The following is a 22,686-nucleotide window of genomic DNA, read 5'->3' as shown; positions in this document are numbered from 1 at the left end:
AGGGGAAATTGAACTCAGCTGTCCCAAAAATGTGATTAACCACAGTTACTTCATGATTTAACAAGGGGGGCAATTACTTTTTCACATAGGACCATGTAGGTTTGGATATTTTTTTCCCTCAAATAAAATCAAAACTTAAAAACTGCATTGTGTGTTTACTTGGGTTATCTTTGCCTAATATTTAAATTTGTTTGATGACCTGAAACATTTAAATGCGACAAATAAATCAGGAAGGGGGCAAATATTTTTTCATTGCAGTGTAGTAGAATTAGCAAATCATGATGATGATGTTGTGACCAGCAAAAATCAGATGGCCATGTGATCCATAAAAAACAGTAACATTTTAATCAATATTACACAAAAATATTCCATTTTCATGTACAATCTATACACAAAAAAAATCAAACATTCAATATACTGTGCATTCCTGCTTAGGTGCCAATTAATACTGTAACTGCATACACAAATAGATGAAAAGATATTAAACAATCTGTAACCAACAAATACAGGAAGCAGTTCATTTATTTTTCTCAATAGCTACCACATTCATCCAAATTTTCATAACCGTATGGCACCATCTAGCTCCTCAAAAAAATACAATTAAAATATCCAAGCCCTGGTTTATCCACAGGGCCCAAGTTAATGTTTCCTCTTCTCATTTAATACTTTATGATTCATGTACTGTTAATCCTTCCACCTTAACTACCGACCTAGAAAGGTGCAAGAGACAGTGTGCTGTTTAAATGAAGTATTGGTTGAGTCCTGGAGTTTCTGGACTGAATGGTATATTTTATTCTGCCCACCTAGTTTAGGGTCACATAACTATTCCTGGGAATTTTTCAATATTGTTTGGACTGACTCTATGGAAACGGCCATGAAATGTTACTTGAAGATGCCAACTTCAGACCACACCTTATATGTGATGAGCCTATTACAAAATGTTACGTATGTTATGTCTTTTCAAACAGCAGCAATGAACCAGGAAATAATACGCTGTGGTTAAGGGACACAGAAGGAAATGGCAATGCTTGTTTTTCACTGTTTCAAGACTTGACGTTCAATTCTAAAATGCTAAGATCTGCAGTATGGAACAGAAGATTACTAAAGGCATATTTGTAAGCAAATATGGCCACAAAAAGGCTCTGAGTTAATGGAGGGCCAGTGGTTAGTATGGACAATACTGACTTTATTAAGTTGAAATCAAACATTTAAGTTTGAGGTTGCTTTTAGAGCTTTGGTGAACTACTATATGTGAAAGCTGCCAGCCTAGCCAGATAGAATTGTGCAGATAATTTTATCAATTGTAAATATGAATGTTGAATTAGAAGCTTGTTTTCTTAAATGAAAGAATATGCTGTGAAATGCTGAACTTGAAACAATGTTGCAACATTGCCCTCTGCTGTAAAGAAAGCCAAGTCAAGCATTTCTTGTCTGTCCTTTGAAATTAAAATTATTTCATTTCTGTCCCTTTGAAGTTAAAATTTGGAGTTGACGAGTCTGGAGTGAAGCATCCTGCCTATTGTTTTAACTTAAGGAATATTACTAGAGTTTACATGTGGAATGTCTTTTATGGCTGTAGTTTCCTGCAGTTGCAAGATAGCAAAAGAATGTAGTATCTGTCAGCCTAGGAACCCCAAGAAAGTGTAAAAATGATGCAATGGGAATCAGGACTGAATATAGCAATTTAAACAGAGAATGAGAAGGCATTACGCATTTTTGTCTTGATTATCCATCTCACAGCACTGTCTCGCTATAAAAGTAAGTTACCTTAGACTGGTATTTTCTTTTAGAAATAGCTAGGAACTAGAAAGATTAGACTAATTGTTTTTCTGTGATGTCATAACTGTACTACTGAATTATTTTAAGTATTTCTGTGTGATCTATGAACTCTTGATTAGCACTCTGTAGTAGAAAGTACTGTCTTGTGGTTTTAATTTATTATTATTAAATATTTTAAAACCTTCCAACTGTGGCTGTTTTATGTAGAGATAATTTAAGCTCTAGAGTACACTGCATATTTATAGAATTTACTGCCCAAGTCACTCTAAATAAGCATTGACTGTTTAGTCACAACTAACAAATCGGATAATACTGCACAGTAATAATTGGACACCCTTTTAAGGGCTTTTGAGTAGCTGATAAGTATTTGTGGGTGGTGGCAAGGGGAACTACCATATAGTCTGGGAGAAAGGGGCACAGCTGGAGAAAGTGTGCCAGCCTTCCCCAGGAGTGTCTGTGTGGTTGTATAAACTCTTATCTGAAAGTGCATGTGTGTTTGTCAGCTACTTGGGCAGGGACGCAAAGCACTAGTTGGACAGAGGGTGCTAGAGGTTTTAGCTTGCCCACTAAGTTAAAATCTGGACCCTAGTGCTGTGCCAGTGGGGAGTCTTATTGGGGACCTGGAGAGCAAGGGAGCAACCATCCTCGGACTGACTGTGATCTCTGTGTGTTCTTATGGGAAATTGCACTTTACTGTGTGTATCTGTTATCCTTTCCTCATATGTGAGATGCCCTCTCTGGTGTGAGTGGTGAGGCTTGAGGCTCCTTGATTGCTGGGCCTGGGCATGGGAGTCTCACTGTAAACAAAGGAAAATTTTTACAACTTCTTTATTGTAAATTATAAAGCTGCAGAACATGCTTAGGACCCCAAATATAAATGTCAAATAGAGCTCCTCATTAGCACTCCTCAAGAAAAATCTTGCTGATTGGATGGGTAATAGGAAATTCACCCTGGGGATCACTTCTGTGGTTCTGCTTGACAGGGGGCACAGGAAAATAATTTTCTTGGGTGGCGAAAGCCAGGGTACCTTTTTGGCTAGGCTTGTATAGGCCCTAGGGCCAATAGCCTAGTACCTACCTATGAACCTATAAATGGACGGAATTTACAAAATGTATACAAATGCATGAGGGTGAATTGGAAAACAGATGTATAGGAACATTAAAGCCTATGAAAATATGTTTAGATGGAAAATAAAAAAAAATGCCTGGTTCATTTGCTAATAGAAGTGATTCTGTAACTTAAGAAAAAGTACAGTTTTGTACCTACCATAAATGTAGATGTCCGATAGGTATGCATCTGCAGTCCTTACATATGGGTTGTCCTGCCTCAGGCAGCCCTTGGTCGCTTGATTCCAAAGTCTGGGTCCGGCGTTGGCTGATGTCACCCCTCTCCCGACGTCAGAGCGCCTGGGATATAAAAGCATCAGCCGACGCCATCTTCCTCAGTTTTTCTTGCCCCAGATGCCAATTGCCCTCTAAGTAAGGCTAAATTTGGAGAGATGGAAAAAATTCCAAACATGAACATCAATAAAAAACAAATACACCATAAAAGATAACCCCAGGTAGCTAAAATGAGGGATATGTACCCATAGTATACCACAGAGGGGTAGGAGGGAGGGAAAACCTGACTGCAGATGCATACCTATCGGACATCTACATTTATGGTAGGTACAAAACTGTACTATGTCCTTCAAGGATGCATCTGCAGTCCTTACATATGGGTAGAATACCACAGCTAAGCTGGGGGAGGGTAGGACCCAAGAGAAGGATGGTGTAGCTAATATGCCCTGCAGGACTGCACTAGCAAAGCCTGCTCTGGATCTGGAATATAAGGGCAAGTTGTAATGCTTGGAAAATGTATGCACAGAGCTCCATGTAGCAGCTTCTAAAATGTCCTTTGTAGCCACCCCTCTTAAGAAGGCTGTGGAGGTGGCTGTTGCTCTGGTGGAATGAGGCCTTATGTTAACTGGCACAGCTTTTCCATGAAAGGAGTAACAGAATCGAATGCAACTTCCTATCCATTTTGAAATTGTCTGTTTGGAAATTGCTTTTCCTTGTACACCAGCAGCATATGCTACAAAGAGTTGGTCAGTTTTTCTGTAAGTCTTAGTTCTGTCCAAGTAGTAGCGCAACTGTCTGTGGATGTCCAAAGTATGCAGAAGTTTCTCTCCTTTATTTTGTGGATTTGGAAAGAAGGTCAGCAGGTGAATAGCTTGGTTCAGTGAAACCCTGGATACCACCCTTTGGCATGAAAGAAGGATTGGTTCTCAAAGAGACTCTCTCCTGATGAAAAATGAGAAATGGCTGAACTGCCATGAGGGCCTGTAATTCAGATACTCTTCTTGCTGAGGTTATGGCCAGAAAGAAGGCAGTCTTCCAAGATAGGAACTGTAGTTCTGAAGATGCTGCTGGTTCAAAGGGAGGGAGAGTTAATTTTTCCAACATGAAGTTAAGGTCCCATGTAGGCACTGGTGGTTTCCTTGGAGGGTTGATGTTTTTTATCCCTCTTAGAAACTGCCTTAGTAGAGGATGAGAGAATACAGGTGGATCAGTGTTGTACTCTGCTGAAATTGCTAAAGCATGAATCTTTATGGAGGAATAAGAAAGGCCATTATGGAGCATTTCAGCCAAGTATTCCAAAATATGTGGAATGCTCATGACTGTCGGATCTTGACCCTTTGTGGTGTTCCAGGTACGAAATCTTTTCCATTTTGCTGAATATGCTTTTCTTGTGGAAGGCTGCCGGGCTTCCATGATGATATCCTGTACCCTCTTGGATAGCTTATCCTGGCAAGGAGTCAAGGTATTTTCCAGGCCGTCAGCTGTAAGGTTTTGAGGCTGGAGTGCAGAGTCTTGCAATTGTGTTGTGTCAGTAGAAGTGGCCATTGTGGTAGAGGCCAAGGTTTCGTGTATGACATGCTCCTTAACAGTGGGTACCAGTGTTGTCTTGGCCAGTCCGGAGCTATCAGAATTACTTTTGGTTGCTCTGTCCTGATCTTCAGTAAGACCTTGGTCATTAATGGCAGCGGTGGGAATGCATATACTGTTAGAGTTTTCCAGCTGAAGGAGAGGGCGTCCACTTTCCATGCTTGAGGATGGTATGTCCTTGTGCAGAATTTCCTCAGTTGATGGTTGTGGTGGGAGGCAAATAGATCTATGTCCGGCCCTCCCCATGATTGTGTTATCTGGAGAAAGATATCTGGGTGCAACATCCATTCATGTGGATCCATGATGTTTCTGCTCAGGCTGTCCGCCAGTACATTGTCTTTTCCTGGTACGAACTGGGAATGGAGCTCTATATTGAGGTTTAGGGAAAGTTCCCACAGATTCATTGCCAGCCTGCAAAGAGGGTATGAATGGGTACCTCCTTGTTTATGTACCACATAACTGTGGTATTGTCTGTCTTTATTAACAGGTGACCTTGGTGCAGGAAGTGCTTGAAGGCCTTGATGGAATGTATAACTGCCAGCATTTCCTTTTGTTTGATGTGCAGATGGAACTCTTTTTGTGTCCATTGTCCTTGAATGCATTTGCCCTCCATGTGTGCTCCCCATCCATGGTCTGAGGAGTCTGTTGTAATGGTTTGGCTGGTATATTGTTTGCTGAAAAGCAGGCCCTTGTTTGATTGGCTTGCTTTTGCCCACCACAGGAATTCCTTTTGAAGGCATGGAATGAGGGGGATCAAAGTTTCTAGGCTGTCACTGTGCTGAGACCATAGACTCCTTAGGTACCATTGTAGTTTCCTCATATGCAGCCTTGCTAGTGGAATCAGAAGAATGCAAGATGCCATGAAACCCAGGGCCTGCAGGATCTTCCTTGCAGTAAGCTGGGTTTGTGTTGTCAGATTTCTGAAGTAATCTGGTAATTGTGCTTGTTTTTCTTCTGTGAGAAAAGCCATTTGGGTGTTTGTATACAGTTTTGCACCCAGGAAAATTATTCGTTGGGATGGAACAAGTCTTGATTTCTGAATGTTGACTGTGTATCCCAAGGCCTGTAGTAGTCGGATGGCATAGTTTAAGTGTTTTACCAGTGTTAGCTGGCTGTCCGCTTGTATGAGGCAGTCGTCCAGGTATGGGTATATTTGAATCCCCTGAAGTCTGCAATGTGCAATTACTGATGCCAGGCATTTTGTGAATACTCTGGGCGCAGTAGACAAGCCAAAAGGCAATGCTGAGAATTGATGATGCTCTGAACCTGCAAGAAATCTGAGGTGTCTTCTGCAACTTTGTCTGATAAGGACATGCAGGTATGCCTCCTTGAGGTCCAGAGTTACCAGCCAAGACCCCTTGCCCAGCATGGGAAGGAGTTGCTGTAAGGTCAGCATTTTGAATTTTGGCACGATGAGGTAAGTATTTAGTGCGGACAAGTCCAGAACAGGCCTCCATTGCTTTTCTTTTCTTGGAACAAGGAATAGTCTGGAATAAAATCCTTGGCCTTGTTGTGTGAGGGAAACTATCGCTTTCATTTGTAGTAGTTTGGAAATTTGCTTGAAAGCTTCTGCCCTTTGGTTTGGTGGCAGGTTTGGCATGCCTTGTCTATTTGGTAATGTATGAAAATGGAATCTGCATCCTTTGTCTATTATTTGCAGTATCCATTTGTCCTTTGTAATACTGTACCAATTTTTTGAGAATAAAGATAGCTTTCCGCCCAAAGGTGCTTCCAATTGAGCCCTGGTTGGCGGGGTCAAAGTCAAGTCATTGAGATGGTCCTTGTGTAGTAGTTGTAGGCCCTGCAGTACCTCTCTGGTTAGGAGGCTGCCATTGACATCCTCTGTAGGAGCCTCGAGCTTGCCCTCTACCTCTGGCACGCCTGTTTCTGCCTCTGAGATCTGTCTGTGTCCGGAAAGGACCAATTCTTAGGCCAATTTCTGCTGAATCTTGGTGGTTGGACCTGGAGAAAATCTTTGACTGTTTGTACAGATTTAGCCTTTTCCTCAAATTTCTTTAAGACCTCCTGAGCCGTGAAGCCAAATAACTTTTGCTTTTCCAACGGAGCATCTAGAAGCTTTGCTTTAACATGATCTGGCAGAGTTTGTTCCTTCAGCCAAGCATGTCTACGTATGACTGCACCTGTCATTGCTGACCTACATGAAGCTTCCAATGCATCATAACCACACTGCAAGAAATGGTTGCTAACCTGCTGGGAGTTATGTACCAGATCCTGAAGTGCCTTGCGATCTAGGGGTTCAGGCGAAGATAGTTTTTTATGCAATTCATCTAACAAATACTCTTGGTACTGTATCATATGGAATTGACAATTTAATGCCCTCATAGAAAGAGTGGAAGGAGTACACACTTTTTTACCCCATCTCTCTAAAGCCCTGGACTCCCTTTTCAGAAGGGAGTGGATTTTTAGTAGTGGTGGTTGCAACCCCTTTAGGGCCCTGGGAAATAGTTTCTGGGTCAGCAGAGTGGCCCTTGTAAAGGAAATGATGCGAGTCTGGGACTCTGTAGTACTTGTCGGGTTTGACAGGAGCCGGAGGAAGGGAGTCAGGGGAAATGCTAGACTCAGAGTACACATCATCAATGACATTTAAAACAGGAGGAATAGCCAAAGGTCTATGCTGAGGTAAATGTAGAAAGGTTCTGGAGTCAGAATATTCCTGGCCCTGCCATTTGAAGTGTTCTCTCAGAGTGAAGGGTCTCCCCGAAGGATAGCTCTTCAGGAAGGGAGGCTGAGGGGATAGACTCCTCTGCATCCGAATCCTCGTATGCCGAAAAAGCCTCCTCCTGGTAGTCAGAGTGATCAGAGCCATCAGAGACCTCCTCTGAGGAGTGGGGATCAGGGGGGTCAACCCTGGGCCTTTTGCTAGAGGTGGTTGAGAGCCCCTGTCCGGATGGGGCTGACAGCCCCTGATTAGGGAGATAAGGTCCTCTGCCAAAGTTAGGATCTGAGAACTAGAAGTGGGTCCCTGAGGAATAACCCTGGGAGGCATAGCTTTTGTGTGTTTAGCAGCTTTAGCCCTGGTAAAAGCATTTATGGACATGGATGCAGGAGGTCTGGCTGCACCACGTGCTGGTGTAGTTTTGTCTAGTGGAATGGTGTCGGAAGCTTCCAAGACACCAGTTTCTGAAGGGAATTCAATAACCGACTCGGCCGGGGCCGAGGCTGTCGGTTGAACGGTTTCAGGGTTCGGAAGTACCAAGGACTCTGTATCAGCCGAGACCGAGACACTCGCGGTAGGCCTAGCCGTGGTTTCAGCCAAAACCGCGGCCCGCGTGTGTCGGTACTTGTCTTTCCGTTTCTTAGGTAAATGTGAAGTCGGGTTTTCCGACGGCATTTTATATGAAAAACTAGCCCCAAAAAACTCCTCTGCGAACTCCGACCGATGTCTAAGAGTGCGTCGGTTGAAGGAAGCACAGGCTGAACAGGCCGAGACGTCGTGGTCTGGGCCTAAGCAGGGGAGGCAGTAAGAGTGGAAATCCTTATGAGGTATTTGTTTCCCACAAGTTAAACAATTATTAACTTTATCTGGTTAAACAATTATTAACTTTATCTGACGTCGACTGAGGCAAGAAAGAGTCCCCAACGGGGTACTTAGCTTGTGAAGTCTTCGGTTAGCTGAATTACAGGAGCTGGCCGACCGGCACTTGCGAACTGCTTGGGGCACCACGCGGCAAGAAAGACTGGGGAAGATGGCGTCGGCTGATGCTTTTATACCCCAGGCGCTCTGACGTCGGGGAATGTGCGACATCAGCCACCGCCGGACCCAGACTTTGGAATCCGGCCGACCGAAGGGCTGCCTGAGGCAGGACAACCCATATGTGATGACTGCAGATGCATCCTTGAAGGACATCACATCATCAATGACATTCAAAACAGGAGGAATAGCCAAAGGTCTATGCTGAGGTAAATGCAAAAAAAGTCCTTAATCTCTTCCTGGAATCAGAGAATTCCTGGCCCTGCCATTTGAAATGCTCTCTCATGGAGTGAAGGGTGTCCCCAAAGGACAACTCTTCAGGAGGGGAGGCCGAAGGAATAGATTTCTCTGCATCGGAGTCCTCGTAGGCCGTAAAGGCCTCCTCCTGGTAGTCTGATAGGGCAGAGTCATCTGAAGCCTCATCAGAAGACTGGGGATCTGTATGCTCAACCCTGGGCCTTTTGTCTAGAGGGGGCTGAGAGCCCCTAATTAAAAAAATAAGGTCCTCAGCTAAGGTTAAGATCTGTGAACCAGTAGTGGATCCCTGAGGAATAGCCTTGGGGGGCAGAGATTTTGCCTGTTTAGCAGCTTTAACCTGAGTGAATGCCTTTATGGACATGGATGCAGGAGGCCTGGCTGCTCCACGTGCTGGTGTAGTTTTATCTAGAGAAATGGTGTCGGATATTTCCGGAGCACCGGTCTCAGAGGGAAATTCTATAACCGACTCAGAGGAGGCCTCCGGGGCCGAGGTTGTCGGTTGTGCGGTTTCGATGGTAGGAAGAACCAAGGACTCGATTTCAGTCGAGACCGAGACACTCGCGGTAAGCCTAGGCGTGGTTTCGGCCGAAACCACGGTCCGCGTGTGTCGGTCCTTGTCCTTCCGTTTTTTGGGTAAGTGAGAAGTCGGAGTCTCCGACGGCATATTGTAACTGAAACTAGCCCCAAAAAATTCCTCTGCAAACTCCGCCCGACGCCTAAGAGTGCGTCGATTGAAGGAAGCACAGGCTGTACAGGCTGAGACGTCGTGGTCTGGGCCTAGGCAGGGGAGGCAGTAAGAGTGGAAATCCTTATGAGGTATTTGTTTCCCACAAGTTAAGCAATTATTAACTTCAAGCATTTGATCTGACATCGGCTGAGGCAAGAAAGAGTCCCCAACGGGGTACTTAGCTTTTGAAGTCTTCGGTAGCTGAAATTACAGGAGCTGGCCGACCGGCACTTGCGAACTGCTTCTGCTTCGGGCACCACGTGGCAAGAAAGACTGAGGAAGATGGCTTTGGCTGACCCTTTTATACCCCAGGCGCTCTGACGTCAGGGTGAGGGCGACATCAGCCGATGCTGGACCCAGACTTTGGAATCCGGCCGACCAAAGGGCTGCCTGAGGCAGGACAACCCATATGTAAGGACTGCAGATGCATCCTTGAAGGACATCATGTACAAACACAACACAAATAAACGAACCTACCCTACATATAAGCACCCCCCCATCCCCCTGCTACTTATGTATACTAATTCTGAGGTCATATTAAAAAGATTAAGACATTAAACCTACCACTACACACATTACATTACCCTCGCACACACACACAACATACGTACAAACACCACCATTCTCAACACTTACACACTCGCCCTCTTACCTACATACACTAAAATCCCTACCAAAATCCCTTAAAATATAAACACTTACCTAAATCTCCAGCTATCCATTAACACAGTGCACCACAAAGTACAGTTTTGTACCTACCATAAATGTAGATGTCCGATAGATATGCAACTGCAGTCATAACATATGGGTTGTCCTGCCTCAGGCAGCCCTCGGTCGGCCGGATTCCAAAGTCTGGGTCCGGCGTCGGCTGGTGTCGCCTCCTCTCCGACGTCACAACGGCTGGAGTATAAAGGCATCGGCCGACGCCATCTTCTTCAGTGTTTCTTGCCCCAGATGCCAGGTGCCCTAATAGGAAGGCTAAATTTGGTGAATGGATAAACAATTGCAGACATGCACAACAGTAATAAACAGATACACCATAGGAGATACCCCCAGCTAATAGGAATAGGGGTAGTGGCCCCATATAGAGAATACCAGAGGGGAAGGAGGGGTGGGAAAATCCGACTGCAGTTGCATATCTATCGGACATCTACAATTATGGTAGGTACAAAACTGTACTATGTCCTTCAAGAATGCAACTGCAGTCATAACATATGGGTTGAATATCATAGCCATGCTGGGGGTGGATGGCACTAAGGAAGGGATGGTGTAGCTAAAATGCCCTGCAGGACTGCCAAAGCAAAGCCTGCTCGGGATCTGGTGTATAAAGGCAGGTTGTAGTGCTTGGTAAATGTATGCAGGGAGCTCCATGTAGCAGCCTCTAGAATGTCCTTTGTAGCCACTCCTCTTAGGAAAGCTGTGGATGTGGCTATAGCCCTGGTGGAATGTGGCCTAATATTGGCTGGCACACCTTTACCATGGAAAGAATAGCAGAATCTGATGCAATGTCCAATCCATTTTGAAATTGTTTGTTTGGAGATTGCTTTTCCTTGTACTCCAGCAACATAGGCTACAAACAGTTGGTCAGACTTTCTGGTGGCCTTAGTTCTGTCCAAGTAGTAGCGAAGTTGCCTGTGTATGTCCAAAGTATGCAGCAGTATTTCCCCCGTTTTGAGGATTGGGGAAGAAAGTAGGCAGGTGAATAGCTTGATTTAGAGACCCCCTGGAAATTACTTTTGGCATGAAAGAAGGATTGGTTCTTAGAGAGACTCTGTCCTGATGAAAAATGAGGAAAGGAGGTACTGCCATGAGTGCCTGTATCTCCGAGACTCTTCTTGCTGATGTGACTGCCAATAGAAAAACCGTTTTCCATGATAGAAATTGTATTTCTGAAGTTGCTGCTGGCTCGAAGGGAGGAAGAGTTAATTTTTCCAAAACAAAATTGAGGTCCCATGCAGGTACTGGCTGTTTCCTTGGAGGTTTGACATTCTTTATCCCTCTTAGGAACTGTCTTAGCAAAGGATGTGAAAACACTGGTGGATCACAATTGTATCTTGCTGAGGCGTGAATCTTTATGGAAGAATATGAGAGCCCAGTATGAAACATTTCTGCCAAGTATTCCAATATCTGAGGTATACTCAGTACTGTTGTATCCTGACCCCTGTTGGCATTCCAGATGCTGAACCTCTTCCACTTGGCTGAATAGGTTTTTCTGGTGGAAGGTCTGTGTGCTTCCAGTAAGATCTCTTGAACTGTTTTGGAAAGAGAGATGGCGGGAGGAATTATGGTAACCTCCAGGCTGTCAGATGTAAAGTTTTCAGGTTTTGATGAACAGTCCTGTAATTGTGTTGTGCTAGAAGCAGAGGCCATAGGGGCAGAGGCCACGGTTTTATCCGAGTTATGCTCAACAGCAATGGGTACCAGTGTTGCCTTGGCCAGTCTGGAGCTATCAAAATGCCTGTTGGTTGTTCTGCTTTGATCTTCAGTATCACCTTGGTCAGCAGTGGTAGAGGAGGGAATGCATAAATTTTTAGGGCATTCCAGCTGAAGGAGAGAGCATTCGTTTTCCAGGCTAGAGGATGGTGGGTCCTTGTACAGAACTTTTCCAGGCGATGATTCATGTGAGAAGCAAAGAGATCTATGTCCGGTCTTCCCCATGCCCTTGTTATTTGTGTGAAAATATGAGGATGCAGCATCCATTCGTGTGGATCCAAGAAATTTCTGCTCAGCTTGTCCACCAGTACATTTTCCTTGCCTGGCACAAACTGGGCTTGTAAATGTATCTTCAGACTCAGGGACTTTTCCCAGAGAATCAATGTTAGTCTGCAGAGGGGATAAGAATGAGTGCCTCCCTGCTTCTTTATATACCACATGACCGTGGTGTTGTCTGTCCTTATTAGCAGATGTCCTTGTTGTAGTGATTTTTCGAAAGTCTCGATTGAATGCATCACTGCCAACATCTCTTTCTGGTTTATGTGCAGATGTCTTTCCCTTGGTGTCCATTGACCTTGAATGCATCTGCCCTCCATGTGCACCCCCCATCCATGATCTGAGGCGTCTGTTGTAATCATTTGACCTGCTTGAGGTCTGTTGAAAGACATGCCTTTGTTTAACTGACTTGCTTGAGCCCACCACAAAAATTCTTTTTGCAGACATGGAATGAGTGGGATTACGTCCTCTAGGCTTTGGCTGTGTTGGGACCATAAGCTTTTTAAGTACCATTGCAGCTTTCTCATATGAAGTCTTGCCAAAGGCATCAGAAGGATGCAAGATGCCATGAACCCCAGGGCCTGCAGGATCTTCCTTGCAGTCAGCTGGGAGAGTTTTGCTAGGCCTTTGAAGTACTCTGGTAACTGCTGTTGTTTTTCCTCTGTGAGGTAGGCCATTTGAGTTTCTGTGTCCAGTTTGGCTCCTAGGAAGAAAATCTGTTGGGATGGCAGTAGTCTTGATTTTTGAAAGGTGACTGTGTATCCCAAAGCCTGTAGTAATTGAATGACATAGTCCAAGTTTGTTATCAATGTTTGTTTGTTGTCTGCTTGTATCAGGCAGTCGTCCAGGTAGGGGTATATTTGAATCCCCTGGAGTCTGCAGTGTGCCACTACTGATGCCAGGCATTTCGTGAACACTCTGGGCGCAGTAGATAAGCCAAACGGCAATGCTGAGAATTGATAATGCTCTGTCCCTGCAAGAAATCTGAGGTATCTTCTGCAACTGTGTCTGACTGGGACATGCAGGTATGCCTCCTTGAGGTCCAGAGTGACCAGCCAAGACCCCTTGCCCAGCATGGGAAGGAGTTGCTGTAAGGTAACCATTTTGAAGTTTGGCACAATGAGAAAAGTATTTAGAGTAGACAAGTCCAGTATAGGCCTCCATTTGTTTTCTTTTCTTGGAACAAGGAACAGCCTTGAGTAAAATCCCTGGCCTTGTTCCTGAGGAGGGACCTTTTCTATTGCTTTTATGTTTAGCAGCTTTGAAACTTGAATGAGTGCCTCTGCCCTTTGATGATGTGGCAGGTTGGGCATGCCTTGTCTTATTGGTAAAGTATGGAAGTGGAATCTGTAGTCTTTGTCTATTAAATTCAGAATCCAGTTGTCCTTGGTTAAGATATGCCAGTTGTTTGAGAATAAGGATAATTTTCCGCCTAAAGGTGCTTCTCTTTGAGCTTTGGTAGGTGGCATGAAAGTCAAGTCATTGTGATTGTCCTTGTGGTGCAGCTGGACTGGCTGCGCCACTTCCTTGATTTGGTGGTTGCCATTGGTGGCCCTTGTAGGAGCCTCGGTTTTGCCCTCTACCTCGAGCACGCCTGTTTTTTTCCCCTTTAAAACTTGTCAGTGTCTGGAAAGGACCAATTCTTTGAAGGCCAATTCCTGCTGAATCTGGGAGGCTGAACCTGGAGGAAATATTTGACTGTCTGAACTGATTTAGCTTTTTCCTCAATGGACTTCAACACATCTTGTGCATTAGCACCAAAAAGCTTTTGTTTTTCTAGCGGTACATCAAGTAACTTTACTTTAACATGGTCTGGCAGTGGCTGTTCTTTTAACCAAGCATGTCTACGTATTACAGCCCCTGTCATAGCTGCCCTACATGAAGCCTCCAATGCATCATAGCCACACTGTAAAAAATGATTGCTAACCTGCTGAGTGTTATGGACCAGATCCTGCAATGCCTTTCTATCAATAGACTCAGGAGAGGCTAGCTTTTTCTGTAAATCATCCAGTAAAAAATCCTGGTACTGAAACATATGAAAAAGGCAGTTAAGTGACCTCATGGCAAGGGTGGTAGAGGTATAAACTTTTTTGCCCCATCTCTCTAGGGACCTTGCTTCCCTATCCACTGGCAGTGGATTCTTAGCTGAGGAAGAAGCCACTCCTTTGGGGCCCTGTGAAATAGTTTCAAGATCCACAGAGTGGGCCTTAAAGAGAGGCTTGTGAGTGTCAGGGTCCCTGTAATATCTGTCTGGCTTGACAGGAGCAGGAGGGAGAGAATCAGGGTTAGCACTGGAGTCAGAGAAAACATCATCCAGGACATCCATAACTGGAGGGATAGCTAGAGGCCTGTGCTGGAGTAACTTGAGGAAGGTAAGTAGCCTTTTCCTAGCATCAGAAAATTCCTGACCCTGCCACTTAAAATGCTCCCTCATAGAGTGGAGGACTTCACCGAATGAAAAATCCTCAGGAGGAGAGGCAGAGGGAATTGACTCCTCAGCATCAGAGTCCTCATAGGCCTGGAAATATTCTTCTTGTGTATCAGAATGCTCAGAATCCCCAGAGGCTTCATCTGAAGAGAGGTTGTCAGCCTGCTCAGTTCTAGGCCTTTTCTCTGCAGGCGGCTGAGAACCTCTGTCTGGGTGAGGCTGAGACCCCCTGATAAGGGAGATGAGGTCTGCAGCCAGAGACATGATCTGCCTATCAGAAGAAGGGGCCTGGGCAGTAGGTTTAGGATGGGCCTTGGCCTGGCTGGCAGCCTTGGCACGTGCAAAGGCCTTGATGGACATGGCTACAGGAGGCCTAGCTGCCCCATGTGCAGGAGTAACCTTGTCCACGGCAATGGTGTCGGGTAGATCCAGAACTTCGGTTTCTGGAGGAAAATCAATAACCAGCACTAGTGTAGTCTCCGGGACCGAAGGACGTGTTACCGCTGTGTCGTCGGCCTGGAGCAGTTGAATTACCACTTCCGAAGGGACCAAAGCACTCGCGGAGGGCTTAGGAGTGATATCGGTAGAGGACGCGGGCCGCGGATGTCGGTCCTGGTCCTTACGCTTTTTAGAAGTTTGTGTTGTCGGTTGTTCCGACGGCATGATATAAGCAAAGGATTCGCCGAAAAAATTCTTCGGCAAATTCCGCCCGGCGCCTCAGAGTGCGCTTATTAAAGCAAGCACAGGCAGCACAGGCCGAGACGTCCTGGTCTGGGCCCAGGCAAGGGAGCCAGTAAGAATGGAAGTCCATATGAGGTACTTGTTTACCACAAGACAAACAATTATTAACTTTCTCAATTTGTTCTGACATCGGCTGAGGCAAGAAAAAATGTTCCCCAATGGGGTATTTAGCTTTTAGATGACTTCGGTAACTGAAAACACAGGAGCTGACCGACCGGCACTTGCGAACTGCTTCTGCTTCAGGCACCGCGCGGCAAGAAAGACTGAAGAAGATGGCGTCAGCCAATGCCTTTATACTCCAGCCATTGTGACGTCGGAGAGGAGGCGACACCAGCCGACGCCGGACCCAGACTTTGGAATCCGGACGACCGAGGGCTGCCTGCGGCAGGACAACCCATATGTTATGACTGCAGTTGCATTCTTGAAGGACATCTGGATTTGGTTATGTGGACTTTCGCGCAACTAGGCTTTCAATATTTTAGTCTCGAGATACTGAAATTTGAAACTTCAGTATTTCGAGATAGTGAAGTGCACCCATATACACACACAAACAGATGTATACACACATGCACACCCTCCTGACCCCTCAAGACTATTTCAAGAGAGACAATACAACTGCCTACCTCTTATGCTAAAGGGAAGTTGTCTGCCTGGACAATAACAAAAACAATCACTTCCCTTTTAAGAACCAAGTCTCCATAAAGAGAGACCATATTCTTATCTGGGTACTACATTCTTCTGTTTTCAATATTCTTAGCATGGGATTTCTGCCCAGTTTAAACAATTTGCGCTGTAGACATTTTCTCAGATAGTTCTGTGACTTATGACTTAACTGATAATAAAAAGGGTTTGTTCAGTAATATACTACCAAAGTGGCATCTTAACTTTTTTTTTTTTTTTTTAACTGCAGATGTTAAAATACTAGAAAACTACCAGGGAAAAATCACTAGGTTGCACTTAACTACCTTTCAGCACCATCAGTTTTGCTATCCAATGTCACAGCATTTTCATCATCTGAAGTAACAGGAATCATGGAGGTAGAATCTGCCTTTGAAATAGTGACCTCTTTTGCTTTAGAAGCCTCTTCTCCACAATGTGGACAATATGTTGCTCCTTTCACCCTGGTAGCACAACCTTTGTGAAATCGATGTGAGATGGTGCTGTCTGGTTGGCATTCCATGAAAGTGCCCTAAATGGAGGATATATAAATGTAAAAAGGTAATGTTATACTCACTCTCTCAAACAAGTCTTAGAGATTCACAACACATTGAACACTAGTAGCAGTAGAGCTATAAGAATAATTCACCATAAAAGCAGACGTTCAAGGACATGTCAACTTTTAAGATACAATCATAACATTCACATTTATTCACTACTTGAGCTGCATAAATCCAGCTATTTCTTTAGTAGTAGTTATTCCTGCAAACGTTAAACCTAGTCATGTACAAATGAATCCAGAAAGATCTCATATACAAACAATGTTGGAATGCAGTCTCCCAGTGACTGCATTGAAGAGGGGGGAATCCCCTGTATTTGCAGCTTCAAAAAATATATATATACAGTAACCACAATGGATGATGTTTAGGGCCCACTGGTCCTGGAGTGATGAATTTTTATTTATTTTTTTTGAGTTTAACAAAAAGTACCCTGTGGCTCTGAGGTAGGAAGAAATGGGACAAAATGGGTTGGTTTGGGATTGACTTTGGGGAGTGGATGGAAAGGCAGCTTCATCTAGTCATGACTGACCACTTGGAGTCAAGGCTCTAGTGGCCCCCAGACAACTTTAAATTTTGCTTGCCATTATTTCATGTTTTGCACTGTTGTCCACATATCTGCTCCATACATTTGCACCAAAGACATTTAATTTGACATCTGGACAGAGGAAGGAGGACAAGGAGACCTGGTGGTGGAATGAGGAAGTACAGGAGAGTATACAGAGGAAAAGGTTACCGTAGAAGTAGGATTGTCAGAGAGATGTAGAAAGTAGACAGCAGTACAAGATGAGGCGTAAAGTGAAGAGAGATGTGGCAAAGGCTAAGGATAAGGTGTATGGAGAGTTGTATGAAAGGTTGGACACTAACAAGAGAGAGAAAGGAACACCAAGCAAAAAATTAAACCAATAACCAGATAAGGTGACAGAACAGCTGAGCCGAAACGGTAAACTCACACTGCAGTTCATTCAAAATAATAAAAACGCAGTAAACAAGTTTAGCGCTTTCATCCGAATCAGGACTTCATCAGAACTACTGCAGTCATAAAACACACTATTTATACAAATATAATCACATGACTTAAAGAAAAAATAGTACCCTATGAAAAACAATTACGTAAAGAATTGTTTACATATCTATGTACCACAAACTGCTTAGAAGGCTTTAGACAAGTCTAGAGATGAGGAAGACACTAGTTTGCCATTGTCTCTAGCTTTACTGACAATACATATATATAAAATTAGAAGGGCAGTGCTAATATTATGGTAAGGACAGAAGCCATGTTGTGTAGGAGATAGGAGTTCAGCCCGCAAGAGAAGGTATAGCAACTGTTTTTGAATACATTTTTCAAGTATTTTGGTGAGGGGAGATAAGACTACTAGAGGTCTACAGTTCTTAATGTCTGTTGAATTTCCTACTTTGTGCAATGGGATAATGTGCAATCCTTTCTTGAGAGAAGGAACACAGAATTCCTGGACTGACCTATTTACAAGGATCAAGATGGGCTGCTATTTTTAGGTACTCAGTTGAAGGTAATCAGCTGAAGAAGAGCATGGTTCAAGTTTGGATGTGGGCACAGGTTTGAAAGTGCAAGAGGATGCGGTGTTATGTGGCTGCTGGGAATGGCTGAAACTGGATGTTGAGGAATCCTTTATTAGAGATGCTATACTATCTATAAAATAAGAGTTGAACTGTATTGCAGTTTCGAGTGGCGAGTTACTGGGAGAGGGGTTTGTGTTGACTTTTTCGCTGGTATGTGAGATTTCTTTAATGGATGTCCAAACTTTTTTAGGGTTGTGTTTAGTATTATTCTGAAAGTTATTACAGTACAGTTTGTCTTCATTTATTTGCATTTTAGTATGATTGTAAAGCACTCTCAACTTTAAAATATTAAGGTATTTTATATTTTTGCCATTCCTTCCATACCTTTTCTCTAGCCCGCATTAGCATTTTACTCTTTCTGGATAGCCAAATTGCATATTTTTTAGTCTCTTCCTTTTAGGATGTGCAAAGCTATTTAGGATATTTAGAAAAGATAACCAAATTCATTTACAGCATTGTCTAACGGGAAGATTTTTAGTAAGTTCTAGTTAATAGAAGATAGTGTACTAATGAACACTTCTGGGTTAAACCTGGAAAGGTTGTGTGTTGTTTTATAAATATTCTGTTTAACTCTGTGTGAGATGTCTGGTTGTATAGATTGGGAAATAATCACAGAGAATTTGACACTACACCTGGGGTGGTATATTTACTAGGGTCTGATACTAGCAGTCAGTCTCACAGAATTTGATGTCTTGCTATAATGTGTGGGGCTATTAAATTAGTTGCGCAAAATCATTTATGTTCATGCTAGACGTAGAGGAGTTGAGTTTACGTCCAACCGACCGACATTCATATCACCTAGTATTTTTTCTTGTGGAAATGTCATGGATATCCACTGTAGGATATCTTGCAGTATTAGCTGCATTGTCGCCAGAAGGGATGCAAACAGGGGTGCCAGACGTCCCTATTTGGGCGGGACTGTCCCGGGATCAGCTGCCTGATCCAGAGTCCCGCACTGCCGGTTTAAATCCTGGACAGCCTCCACTTTGTTTTTTTCTTTTTCTTTGATTGACCCGTATACCGGCATACGGGCCAATCAAAAATCGCTAAACACTGAGCTTCCTGTGTTTGATGCAGAACATTGCCGTTTTTGAGCTATCCGTTTATAGCCAGTACAAATCAATTAAAGAGATACAAAGTAAAACAGGTTTTCTCTCATTTCCTGGGGCTAAATAACTGGCATATGCAATACAGTCTACTGGTCAAGAAAAACGGGACAGTGGACAACTTAGTAAGTGGTCCTTAGAGTGCACATATCTCTGAGGCTTTCAATCACAGAGCAGGCATTTAATCAGCTGATTAAAGTCAATAGACAGCAAGGTTCTTCATGATAAGTGTACCAGTGTGTTTACATTACACAATAACAACATTTCCAGTAAACTAGTAGGAGTAGGGCCTTGTGGTAAAGGTCCTGCAGTATCGAGGTCAGATGTAGTGACTACAGGCTCTGCTCTATGACAGAAAGATAGTGACCGAGTGTAAGAGGAAACACAGAGGATATTTAGCAATATATTCTACTAAAGTAGAATCCTCAGAATAAAGAAGCCTAAAAGGAATTAAAAGATAATACATAAAGTGAGACTTTGAGTTTCTTCAGGTTTGGGTGAATTAGAGTCCTCTTGTTCAGTGATCAAGTCTATCCTCTACAGTAATATATGGTAAAAGCCTTAGGCTAGGTGGGGAAAAAGATGTGAAAAATAATACTTGTGTGAAATCTTACCAGAGCCATGAAAGTCCTTTTCTATGTTGCAGTATTCCTAATCTTTGGGATAGCCTCCACCTAGTGACTTGAACGTCCGGCCAGTATACAAAAGCTTTAGTCATTGCAAGGAACATGGGAAGTCTGATGTTGGCCACAGCGTGCGTAGGCCATAAAAGTGACGTCTGCACATACCTTCCTCAGAAGTGAATACCCCAGCTGGACCCCAGTCCAAGGATAGCTGGAAAAGTCTCGAATCATCCAGGAAAGCTTATTCAAGGGGTAGGAGGGTGGGATAAAAGGACATAGTACAGTTATGTACACTTACCATAAATGTAGATGTTAAGAGTGTATTCACTGCAGTCATCACATTTGGGTTATCCCTACCAGGGTTAGCCCTCGGCTGGCCCGAATACCAGAGGCAAAGTATTTCTGCATCAGATGCTGATGCTTGAAGACTGGCGTCAGGTTGTCAGTAGTATAAAGTAAGGCAGCTGAAGCCATTACATCAGTTTTTTGTGCCTTAAACTGTCAGGAGCCCCCAAAGTAGGAGGCCAGGTTCTGGTGGAATAACCCCACCAGTGGAAAATAAATACCAATATGTCCCTTGTAAGGAAAGGAGAACAACAAGGTAGAAAGGTAATAAAAGGAGAAAGAGAATAAAGGGGGATGGCGGGAGGGAAAAGTACAGTTTTGTACCTACCATAAATGTAGATGTCCGATAGGTATGCATCTGCAGTCATATGGGTTGTCCTGCCTCAGGCAGCCCTTCGGTCGGCCGGATTCCAAAGTCTGGGTCTGGCCTCGGCTGATGTCGCTCTTCACCCGACGTCATAGCTCCTGGGGTATAAAGGCATCAGCCGACGCCATTTTCCTCAGTGTTTCTTGCCCCAGATGCCAGGTGCCCTCTAGGAAGGCTAAATTTGGATAAAGTAGAAAATTCCAAACAGTAGAAATCAAAATGTATATATACATATATACATACAAACAAATACACCATAATAGATTCCCCCAGTTAACTAAGAGAGGGGTAAGTACCCTAGGAATACCACAGAGGGGAAGGAGGGTGGGTAATCCTGACTGCAGATGCATACCTATCGGACATCTACATTTATGGTAGGTACAAAACTGTACTATGTCCTTCAAGGATGCATCTGCAGTCATAACATATGGGTAGAATACCATAGCCAAACTGGGGGAGGAGGCACTAAGATAATGATGGTGTAGTTAAGATCCCTTGTAAAACTGCAGTTGCGAAACCTGCTCGGGATCTGGAGTATAAAGGAAGATTGTAATGCTTGGCAAATGTATGCACGGAGCTCCAAGTAGCAGCTTCTAAAATGTCTTTGGTAGCCACTCCTCGTAGGAAAGCTGTAGTGGTGGCTGTAGTTCTTGTGGAGTGAGGCCTGATATTTTCAGGAGTTGTCTTTCCATGAAAAGAGTAACAGAATCAAATGCAATTTCCTATCCATTTTGAAATTGTCTGTTTGGAAATTGCTTTTCCTTGCACTCCTGTTGCATATGCTACCAGAAGCTGGTCAATTTTTCTGTTGGTCTTAGTTCTGTCCAGATAACGCAGTTGTCTGTGTACATCCAAGGTGTGCAGTAGTTTTCCCCCCCCCGTTCTGTGGGTTAGGGAAGAACGTAGGTAAATGAATAGCTTGGTTCAAGGATACTCTGGATACCACCTTTGGCATGAAAGTAGGATTGGTTCTCAGAGACACTCTATCCTGGTGAAAGATAAGGAAAGGCTGCACTGCCATTAAGGCCTGTAACTCGGATACCCTTCTTGCTGAAGTGATTGCTAGAAGGAAGGCAGTTTTCCAAGATAAGAACTGTAAGTCTGCTGATGCTGCTGGTTCAAAAGGAGGAAGTGTTAATTTTTCCAGCACAAAATTGAGATCCCATGCAGGTAGAGGTGGTTTCCTTGGAGGTTTTACATTTTTGATCCCTCTTAAAAATTGTCTGAGGAGAGGTTGAGAGAAGATAGGAGGATCCATGTTGTACTCTGCTGAAATTGCTGAAGCATGAATCTTAATGGAAGAATAGGACAGGCCATTGTGGAACAGTTCTGCTAAGTATTCTAGGATGTGTGCTAGGTTTAACCAGTGTGACATCTGTTCCCTTTGATGCACTCCAAATGAGGAATCTCTTCCATTTGGCTGAGTATGTTTTCCTTGTGGAGGGTCTGCAAGCCTCCAGGATAATGTCCTTGACCCTTTGAGATAAGACAGGTTGGTTTTGCTTTATGCAATTTTCCAGGCAGTTAGCTGCAGTGTTTTCAAGTTTGGATGCAGGGTCTTGTAGTTGTTCTGTGTTAGAAGTAAAGGCCATAGAGGTAGAGGCCATGAGTTCGTCCGAGACATGCTTCTCAGTAGTGGGTACCAATGCGGCCTTGGCCAGTCTGTAGCTATCAGAATTACCTTCAGCTGTTCCTCCCTGATCTTCAGTAAAACTTTGTACATCAATGGGAGAGGTGGAAAGGCATGAACTGTCAGGGCCTTCCAGCTGAAAGAAAGGGAGTCCACCCTCCAGGCTTGTGGGTGGTATTCTCTTGAGCAGAATTTCTTCAGTTGGTGGTTGAGTGGGGAGGCGAACAGGTCTATCTCTGGCACTCCCCATGTCTTTGTTATGGTTTTGAAGATGTCTGGATGCAGCATCCATTCGTGAGCATCCGTGGTAGTTCTGCTTAATCTGTCTGCTAGTGAATTTTCTTTTCCTGGTACGAATCTGGCCTGCAGCTGAATGTTGAGATTCAGGCCTAGGTTCCACAGATCCATTGCCATCCGGCATAGAGGGTAGGAATGCGTGCCTCCCTGTTTGTTGATGTACCACATGACTGTGGTATTGTCCGTCCTTATCAGCAGGTGTCCTTGCTGGAGGAATGATTTG

The 22,686-nt window shown here is 44.0% G+C and overlaps 1 protein-coding gene across 1 annotated transcript in view; it reads right to left on the bottom strand.

The window, feature by feature from the left end:
- EHMT1 (euchromatic histone lysine methyltransferase 1) overlaps positions 1-22,686 on the bottom strand; it is a 1,716,251-nt gene that overhangs the window by 958,764 nt on the left and 734,801 nt on the right. Inside the window, exon 12 of the mRNA XM_044058169.1 lies at positions 16,248-16,471. Coding sequence (XP_043914104.1) covers positions 16,248-16,471 — 224 coding nt within the window. The remainder of the gene's footprint in view (positions 1-16,247; positions 16,472-22,686) is intronic.

The sequence above is a fragment of the Protopterus annectens genome, chromosome 16.part0, assembly GCF_019279795.1.
Source record: "Protopterus annectens isolate FY-2018-M chromosome 16.part0, PAN1.0, whole genome shotgun sequence".
In the NCBI taxonomy this organism is placed as follows: Eukaryota; Metazoa; Chordata; order Ceratodontiformes; family Protopteridae; genus Protopterus; species Protopterus annectens.
The sequence above is the reverse complement of the archived record's forward strand: the minus strand, read 5'-3'. Positions and strand labels throughout refer to the sequence as shown.